This window comes from Lonchura striata, chromosome 5, assembly GCF_050655825.1.
Source record: "Lonchura striata isolate lonStrDom1 chromosome 5, ASM5065582v1, whole genome shotgun sequence".
NCBI lineage: Eukaryota > Metazoa > Chordata > Aves > Passeriformes > Estrildidae > Lonchura > Lonchura striata.
The window spans coordinates 72,098,935-72,108,371 of NC_140707.1; the positions used below are offsets into that span (position 1 = coordinate 72,098,935).

Sequence of the window (9,437 nt, forward strand, 5' to 3'; positions counted from 1 at the left end):
CACCCCTGCCCAGCTTCAAATACTGTATATTTATAAATATAGAATAATACACAATAATACAGTAATATACAATACACAAGATATACAGAATTTATGCTCTGTATACAGAGTAGAAATAGACAATTTATTAATATACAATAATATGGTAATACACAATACTATTTATAAATATAAATATTGATGAGTATGTATAAATACACAAGAGTATACTCTGTGTGCTTGTATATTTATAAATTTAGTCTATTTAATTACATAATAATATAATGTTCATATAAATACATTTTCTATTTTATATATTTTATTAAATATAAATAAATGTATTTATAAATAAATAATATGTAGTATATAATGTCTATTCTATATACTATATAATTAAATTACTAATTTTATTAATATTTTGTATATTTTAATATAACTATATTTGCTATAAATATAACAATTTTCCTCTATTTTTATGAAATATAAATAAATCTATGTTATATATTATATAGTATATCTATAAATATATAAGTGTAATATAATATAGAATTAATCTATTAAATATATTTTATTAAATAGACTTGTGTATTTTATTGGTTTTAATATAATTAACTTTTTATTGATATATAATATAATATAACATAATATAATATAATATAATATAATATAATATAATATAATATAATATAATATAATATAATATAATATAATATAATATAATATAATATAATATAATATAATATAATATAATATAATACTTAATATATACTATTATGTTGTATATTATAATATTATTATTATATTATTATATATATTGTATTGTATATATTATAATATAATATAATATAATACTTAATATATACTATTATGTTGTATATTATAATATTATTATATTATCATATATATTGTATTGTATATATTATAATATAATATAATACCTAATATATACTATTATGTTGTATATTATAATATTATTATTATATTATTATATATATTGTATATATTATAATATAATATAATACTTAATATATAGTATTATATTGTATATTATAATAATATATTATATTATATTATATTATATTATATTATATTATATTATATTATATTATATTATATTATATTATATTATATTATATTATATTATATTATATTATATTATATTATATTATATTATATTATATTATATTAATTATATATTATATATTTATTTATACTGTTGTATTACATTATATTATATTACATTACATTATATTATTATATATAAGAACATAATAATAGACTATAATAATATATATTAATATGTTACACTAAATTATAATAAGTCTATATTATAATATTAATAGAATCATATCAATACAAGTAGCCCGTGTGTATTTATCCTCTGCGCCTGCTGCTGCCGAGCAGTCAAGGTGCGGGCTCGCTGACGGGGCCGCTGTGCTCTGTTCTGGCAGCACTTTGACTTCCCCCTGCCCAGCCCGCTGCACGTGTTCGAGATGCTGGTGATCCCCGAGCAGGAGTACCCCATGGTGTGCGTGGCCATCTCCAGGGGCTGCGAGCCCAACCAGGTGGTGCAGTTTGAGACAATCAACCTCAACTCTGCCTCCTCCTGGTTCACCGAGATCGGGGCAGGTGAGGGGACCCCTCTTCCTGCAGCTTTTCCCCCTGGGAATGCTGGAAATTGCTGCCTTGGAGCGGGTTGCAAAGCTTTTGGGGTTGGCGGCTCCTCTGCCTGAGGCAGATGGAAGCTGATCCCAGATTGTCAGAACGTGGAAAGGATGGAGAGGGGCTGGGGACAAGGACAGAGGGACAGGAGCAGGGAATGGCTCCCACTGCCAGAGGGCAGGGATGGGTGGGAGATTGGGAATTGGGAATTGCCAGAGCAGCTGGGGCTGCCCCTGGATCCCTGGCAGTGCCCAAGGCCAGGTTGGACACTGGGACAGCCTGGGACAGTGGGAGGTGTCTCTGCCATGGCAGGGGTGGATGAGATGGGATTTAAGGTGATTTCCAATCCCAACTATTCTGTGATTCCCTGATTCTCTGTTGGTCTTACCTGCCCCACATCAGTACAAACTGTCCTTACAAAAAACCTTTTATTTGCTAAATTCCCTTAAACATCAGTCAGACCCTGTTGGTTGGGTTCTCCTTTGTCATTCAAAGCTCTTTCCTGGGATCCTGCTCTTTCCCCTCCTTTCCTGCATAAAATCTCCCAGAAACGAATTCTTGTCCATTTTCCAGTCCTTGGGGGAGGGTTGTTATCTTCAGCTGGCTCTTAAAAAGCAAAGATTTGGGTTGTTTTTAAGACCTGGTTGATATTTTGCAGCTGCTTTTCTCCTTTGCCTTGTTGGATGTACATTTTTACCTTTAAATATTGCTTTTTAGCAGCTGTAGGAACAACTTCATTAGTAAAAACTAGAAAAAAAAAAAATCTCTTAAACTAGTTTATTATCATCCCAATAATCTTTCCAGATGTGGATTTATGGGAAAAGAGTGGGTTTTTAGGAATTAAAAGTCCTTTTGTTTATTGTGCTGCCCCTCTATGGAGGAAGCTGTGCTAAACCATAGCATAAAATGTGTTTTATCCAGTAAAAATTGTGTTTTCCTTATTAAATACCTGCATTGAACAGAGAGCTTTGTGCTTCTCCCAGAACATTCTGGGATCTTACAGCCTTTAAAAATCAGAGTAATAACAACAACAAAAAAAATCAGAATAACAAGAGCAGAGTGAAAAGAGCTTGAGTAAAAATTGTGTTTTCCTTATTAAATACCTGCATTGAACAGAGAGCTTTGTGCTTCTCCCAGAACATTCTGGGATCTTACAGCCTTTAAAAATCAGAGTAATAACAACAAAAAAAAAAATCAGAATAACAAGAGCAGAGTGAAAAGAGCTTGAGGGGAGGCACAGTCTCTTGCTGTGATATAAAATACAAAATAATCTGGTTTTTTTCTCCAGGCAATCAGCAGTTGGATGCCATTCACGTGACACAGCTGGAGAGAGACACTGTCCTGGTCTGCCTGGACAGTGAGTAACACAAAAATCTCTTGGATAACTCACCACACCTCGTGCAAAACTTGGGTTGCCACAGTTGTTGATTTGAGCTTCACCATGTGTTATTTTTTTTTTTTCCCTCCCTACATTATTAATTTGTGTTGTAATATTTCCAAAAAGACAGTTTGAATAAATGGGATTTCATTCTGGCTTTTGTAATTCCACTTCCCCTCTTCATGTGTGCATCACTCTGTCAGTGTAAAACCACCCCAAGTGGTACAAAGATTCTTGTATTTCTTTTGAGACAAAGATGCTCTTGGGTTCATTTTAGGCAAATGCTCTAGATGTTAAATTTGGGTATTTCTTTGTGCCTGAAAGATGAAATTCGTATTTTACACTTAAATCCTTTTCAGCTGAGGGTTTTAATGCTGTTTTTTCTCTTTCTCCTGAGGATTTGTGAAAATAGTGAATTTACAAGGGAAATTGAAGTCAAGCAAGAAGTTGGCTTCTGAGCTGAGCTTTGATTTCTGCATCGAGTCAGTGGGTGAGTGATTTGCTGCTCTGGTGTCTCTCAGGGATTTAAGAACTCACTCTTGAAACCTTGGCTGGTTTCTGGTCATTTCCATAGCAATGAGAACAAAATTTGAGCAGGAAAACGTGGTTTAGTAATACATAACTCTGTGTTAGCCTTCTAAAAGTTAAGATTTTATTTCAAATAATAGCACGTCCATTTCTTAATAATCAGGGTAGTAATATTTGAATCTAATTCTCAACCTGCTGTCTTTAGACAGGACAGGAGTTTTAAAAACTTGAATTGTAGCTGTCAAACAAGAACTTCTGCTGTAACAAACTCTCAGAGTCACAGAATTAAATCACACAGAGCTGGCAGCTCTGTGCTTTCTCTGTCCCTGAATGGAAAACTCCCATTTTCCATCATTCATCTGTTTTGAAATAAATGTGATAATTCAGGTGATGTGTCATTTCCAGCAGCCCACGGTGCTTTGCTTGGCAGTGTTTGTTTTTGCACTTCCTGAGGGCTTCTCCAGAGGCATTGGGAAAACCAGGATGCAGGGAATGGGGTGTGATGTGTCCCTCCTTTGCAGTGTGCCTTCAGGACAGCGTGCTGGCCTTCTGGAAACATGGCATGCAGGGCAAGAGCTTCAAGTCAGATGAAGTAAGTGATCTCCAGCCTCTCCAGTTTAGTTCCTCCTGTTCCTTTTTTACCACTGGATCCTTTGGCTTCTCTCTCTGATGCCTTGAGAAGGCTGCTCTGAGCAGAGGCTGGATGGACTTACAGAATAAATCAGGGATTTATTAAAGGATCTCCTCCATGGATCCACCTTGGGCAGCACCAGAGCCCAGCCAGGGCTGCACCCAAATGACCCAAAATGGTCCCAAAATGCACGAGCGCTCCCGGGGCTCTCCCTGGGATCAGTTCTGCTCCAGTGGCACCTTGGAGTTCATTGTCCCATTCCAGCTCCAGCCCATCAGTCCCACCCTGCTTGTTTTTCTCTCTCCAGCCCACGGTGTTTGTGCTCCTGGGCTGAGGTTTGGATCATTTGTCCTTGGTGCCCAGCTGGAGCAGGAATTGTTTTGTGTCCCTGCTCTGTGCACAGAGCTCAGCATGCCCTGATCTGGAGCCCAGACCCACACACTAAAGCAGCACAGAATGTGAAAATATAAAAGCTAAAACCTGAGGCATCATCTCTGCTTCCCAAGTGAGACTGCTCACATTCCACCATGCTTAAATCAATTTATCCATTTCAGTCCTCTACTTTGCATTAAATTGCATTAGAATGTTTCTTTCCTTCCAACTTAGACCAATAAATTGCCTTGTGCTGCTGAAATGGATCTGAATATCTGCATTTTTCTGCAGGTGACCCAGGAGATATCTGATGAAACCAGGGTTTTCCGCCTGCTGGGCTCAGACAGGTAATCCCCCTGCAGAAACAGAAACCTTTTGTTTTATTTAAACCAGCTTTTCTAGTTCCCAGCTGGGCCTGGCTTCCAGCCCAGCCCAGCTCTGTCTGTGGGTACCAAGTGTCAGGGAGAGAGGAGAGATGCTCTGGGCTTGCAGGGTGCCCAGTGCACTGGAAAAGCCTGCTCCTGGTTTTGGATTGTCCTGGTGAGCTGGGAATTACCTCAGCAGCAGTCAGTTAAAATTAACCTTGGCTGCTCTGGAAATAGCAAACCAGAACTCACTCAGGTTTTAGTCACAGTGATCCAAATCCACACATTTTCCATAAGATACAGCTGATCCTTTCCAGCTGCACAGGTGGGAAGAGGTGCAGCTGTCCCCAGGTTTGCAGCCTGAGCAGAAGCTGCCCCAGGCTCCAGGTTGGACATAACTCACTTGTGGATCCTCAGCCAGACAGAGGGATAAATGTAGGAATAGACAGGGATAAGTCCAGCAATCACCTCAGACACAGAATTCCAGGCTGGTTTGTTTGGAAGGGACCCTAAAGCTCACCTTGTTCCATGCCTGGGCAGGGCCACCTTCCACTAGAGCAGGTGGCTTAGAGCTTTGAATATTTCCTGCTCTCAAATCCCTGATCCTCTGCTCCCTCATCAGGCCTTGGAACTGCCAAACCCTTTGGTTTGTATTTTCATCTCTGTACAAATGGAGCAGGAGTTTTCCTGCCATTCCAGTGAGATATGGAGTCACTTTTTTACCTTGGATCACTCCGGAACTGCTCAGGTGCAGAGGTGAGGATCAGGGACAAGGGCTGTTCAGAGGCTTCATTTGGAAACTCTTTGTGGAAAACAAAAAGCAGAGACAAGTTTAATCCTAAAAACAACAGGAGCTGGTGCAGAGAAATGCTCAGCATTTGGGAGGGAGAGGGGAGGTCAAAGGCCCAACCACACCAGCTGATGGTCAAGGTCCAGCAGTGGTGAGTGTGCCAAGACAGGGAGAGAATCATTTTCCAGAGTGGCCCACAGGAACGTGATCCAGCAGGACAAAGGCTGAGATGGGGTTGAGTGATCCCTGTGAAACCATGAGGTGATAAATATTTAGGAGGGAAGAGAATTGTTGAGGTCGCTTATCAGAAGATATAGGAGGGATAAACATTTGGGCTGCAGATGATGGGATCATGGAATTACAAAATTAATTGGGTTGGAAGGGACCTTAAAAATCATCCTGTTCCCTTCCACTGTATCTTGTCCTTGAGTGTTTTCATCAGTGATGCTGGAAAATGAGGGAACTGGTTAAAGAATGAAACACCCAAGATACTTGGGAGAACCTCTAACCCCCGAGTTCCCTCCTCAGGAGTTACACCAAGAGCTGTTCTTTGCCCCTAACTGTGGATCCCGTTTGTGTTTGGCTGCAGAGTGGTTGTGCTGGAGAGCAGGCCCACAGAAAACCCCACAGCTCACAGCAACCTCTACATCCTGGCTGGGCATGAAAACAGTTACTGAGCAGCACTCACCCCTAGAGCAGAGGGAATTGGCCACGCTGGGACCCAGGAGCGCCGGGAAACCGGGACTTGCTGCTTCTCGTCTGACACCCGAGTTGTGTTGGTTTTTAGGGTGGGAATCAATCCATTTTTGCAGCTGGGAACAGCTGGTTCTGTCTCTTGCCACTGTGTGGTTGGTTATGTCGAGTTTGCTTAATAAAAGCTGAGATAAAGAGCCCTTTACTCGTTAGTTCTAGGGAAACAGAGCCTTGAAACGTGTTCGGCAGTAAAGGTGCCATAAACTGTTAAATATTTCCCTTCCCTTGGGTTTTCCTTTTATTCTGTAGATACAGATCTAGTGCTGGCTGTTGCCCTGTTTTATACTGAGTCTTATTCTTAATAAAACAAGATTTGTGTAGGAAGTGGAAGTATCTGCAAAGCTTTTTGGTTTTAAATCTGCCATTGGGTATGGCTTTGTATAATAGACTATTTAATCCTTATTTATTAATCTGCTGCTAGGATGGGGTAATGTCTAACTTTTAGCAAAGGAAGGTTGCAGAGCAGCTTACTTTTTTTTTTTATAATTGTATAAAGATTTGATTATTCTTTTTCCTTGTAGGGATGTAGTGCATTACTGAGGGGTGTGTTACCATGTTGGGTGATCATGTAAAAAAAATGCAGTTTTGTACAACAAAATATTTTGTACTGATTTTTCTGCCTGCAGAATTGCCATAAAAGGGATTTTCTTACTTCCTAGACATAGGGTGTGTGTACACAAAGTAGAATATTGATATCAGACTCGTTGCTCCTGGGTGGCTGTGTACAATATCCATGTGTGTGCGCGTGTGCATGTGTGTGAAGTTGCCTGGCAGTGTGTATTTTTTATATATATATTTATACATATATATATAAAAACGTACAAAACATATATGCTTTATTTTCATAAATTAGGGATAAGCCTTGTGACATGAAGTGGAAATTGTAGCAGGTCATCATCCTTAATGAATGAAAGTATCATGTATCCAACTGCCCACGACGTGTGGTTTATTTATGCTGTTCCAGAGGGGAGCCTGGAGCCACAGCTGAGCCTGAGCAGCATTCCAGCTGCTGTGCTTTGGGAATGGCTGCTGCCCCAGCTGTGAGCATAAATAAACATGATAAGAACCAGTATTCTGTATCCAAGCTTTGATCACTTTTTGGTCAACTGCAATTTTGTTTTTTCCTTTCTCTTTTCTCCATTGAAGAGTCGCATCGGTTCCTTTTGTCTTCCTCATTAATTAAAATTCTTGAGGTACCATTAAATATAGACTGACTCCAGGAGAGCATCTGGTTTTACTACCTCACATTACCCTGCTGGCTTTGATGTGAACACTCCTCAGGCAGGTGCAGCAGCAGCTCCCGAGCTGAAATATTGGAATTGAAGGGTTTTTTTAATTAAATGCCTGTTCAGCTCTGAGATCTGCTGCCTAGGAAGGAGAGGCTGGAATTCCCAGGTCATTTGGGCAGAGCAGGAAAGGTGTGTGAGAGCTGTGAGTGGTTTGGTGCTGTGTTGGCATCGTGATCCATAATTTAACAGGGAATTGTCTGGGCCCACGTGATGCCTTGGGGACGTCTCCTTGCTCAGGACAGCTGCAAGTTGGGAAGGTCCAGAGGGGAAAACAGCCCTGCACACATTTAGCATTTTAGCCACTGTCATTAAAACTAATTCTTGCTGACTTGGCATCCAAATCAAGTCAAGCTTTTCAGTTCTGACACTGTGTCAAAGTTTAATAAGTAGTAAGTGTACAGATGAAATTTATAAATCACTCCACAGAACATGAGGAATGTGCTTTAGCTGGATTTGGATCTGCAGTATTAAAAGCAGGACATGTGATTTTTGTCTTCTAAAAGAGTTCTCTAGTATTGAAATTACTTTTCCACAGGTAACAGCGACTGGTGATTAACCTCAAATGGTGCCTCTTCTGGTCTTTAAAACAAAAATTAAGGTGAAGTGAAGCACCAGATGTAGATATTGTAGAGCAAACACTTCTTAATTTACCTCATTCACTACAGAAGGTAATTTCAGCTTCATCTTTGAAAACACTTAAAGGAGATCTCTAAAAGACTAGAGAAACCTGTAAATAAAATTTGAATATTTATGGGGAATAACTGGAGTAAATAACTCTTAGGTCATGACACTGTCATGCAGACATAACGAGCTGAAAGTATTTTTCTTTGACACGAATTGCTGATGTTTTGCTGGATCCTAAAGAATAAATTTAGGAAAGTCCTCGTTTAATCAAGCCTTTTTTAGCTGTTGAAGCATTTCTAATGGCATGTTGTGAAATGCTTAGTGCTGGTTTCATAGACAGTGGCATTTTTTGGCATGATCTGCAAGATGCTGTTTCCTAGTGTAAAACCTCACTTTTGTTCCATACCACAGAGCAGATTTGTGTGTTCCAGCCAGCCTCAGTGACTCTGATCGGTATAATTTGTGTTTCACTGTTTAATTTAGTCTGGTATTGTCTGTACCTTTGTTTTTGTGGAATTTAAACCAGGCTTGAGAAAGCCTGACAGGGGGAACTCGGGGGTGATGAAGCAAAAGCTTGCTCAACCCCTCCTTCCTCGCTCAACATTTATCAAAATTTTAATTACTGGATGCACGAGGTCACGTACCTGACTTGAAAGCCTTAAAACAGGCTCCCAGAGCTCTTGGAAGTACAAACAGCATGGAAGAGCAGTCTGTGGATTCATCTCTTTGGATTTCCTAACCAAATTCCTTGCAAGTGAAAAATACAGCTGGAATTGTGCTGACATCTCTTTAAAGAAGAAAGGTACATCGCATTAGGGGAGCCACGGTGTCTCTGGATGGAAAGGACAAGACTGGGAGACTCTGAAATGTGCTTTTTATTACCTTGTTTAGTCATTAGGTGTAACTGAGACTCATAACTGCACTCGTTCAGTTTGTGTAACCAGGCTTTGTTCCACGGGAATTTCTGTTGCAGTTCAGTCTATGCCAAATAAACTGCTTTATTTGATCCGTGCCGTGGTGACTCGCTGGGAGCAATGCCTCGTCAGAGGGATCTGGGGAGAATCCA

The 9,437-nt window shown here is 39.4% G+C and overlaps 1 protein-coding gene across 2 annotated transcripts in view; it reads left to right on the top strand.

Moving 5' to 3' along the window:
* The window catches only part of MAP4K5 (mitogen-activated protein kinase kinase kinase kinase 5), a 57,430-nt gene extending 50,834 nt beyond the window's left edge, over nt 1-6,596 (top strand). For both annotated transcript variants that reach the window (XM_085581052.1, XM_077783873.2), the window contains 6 exons: nt 1,431-1,608; nt 2,930-2,998; nt 3,417-3,509; nt 4,069-4,139; nt 4,842-4,897; nt 6,295-6,596. In XM_085581052.1, coding sequence (XP_085437178.1) covers nt 1,431-1,608; nt 2,930-2,998; nt 3,417-3,509; nt 4,069-4,139; nt 4,842-4,897; nt 6,295-6,382 — 555 coding nt within the window. In that variant the 3' untranslated portion in view covers nt 6,383-6,596. The remainder of the gene's footprint in view (nt 1-1,430; nt 1,609-2,929; nt 2,999-3,416; nt 3,510-4,068; nt 4,140-4,841; nt 4,898-6,294) is intronic.
* The last annotated feature ends 2,841 nt before the right edge of the window (nt 6,597-9,437 follow it).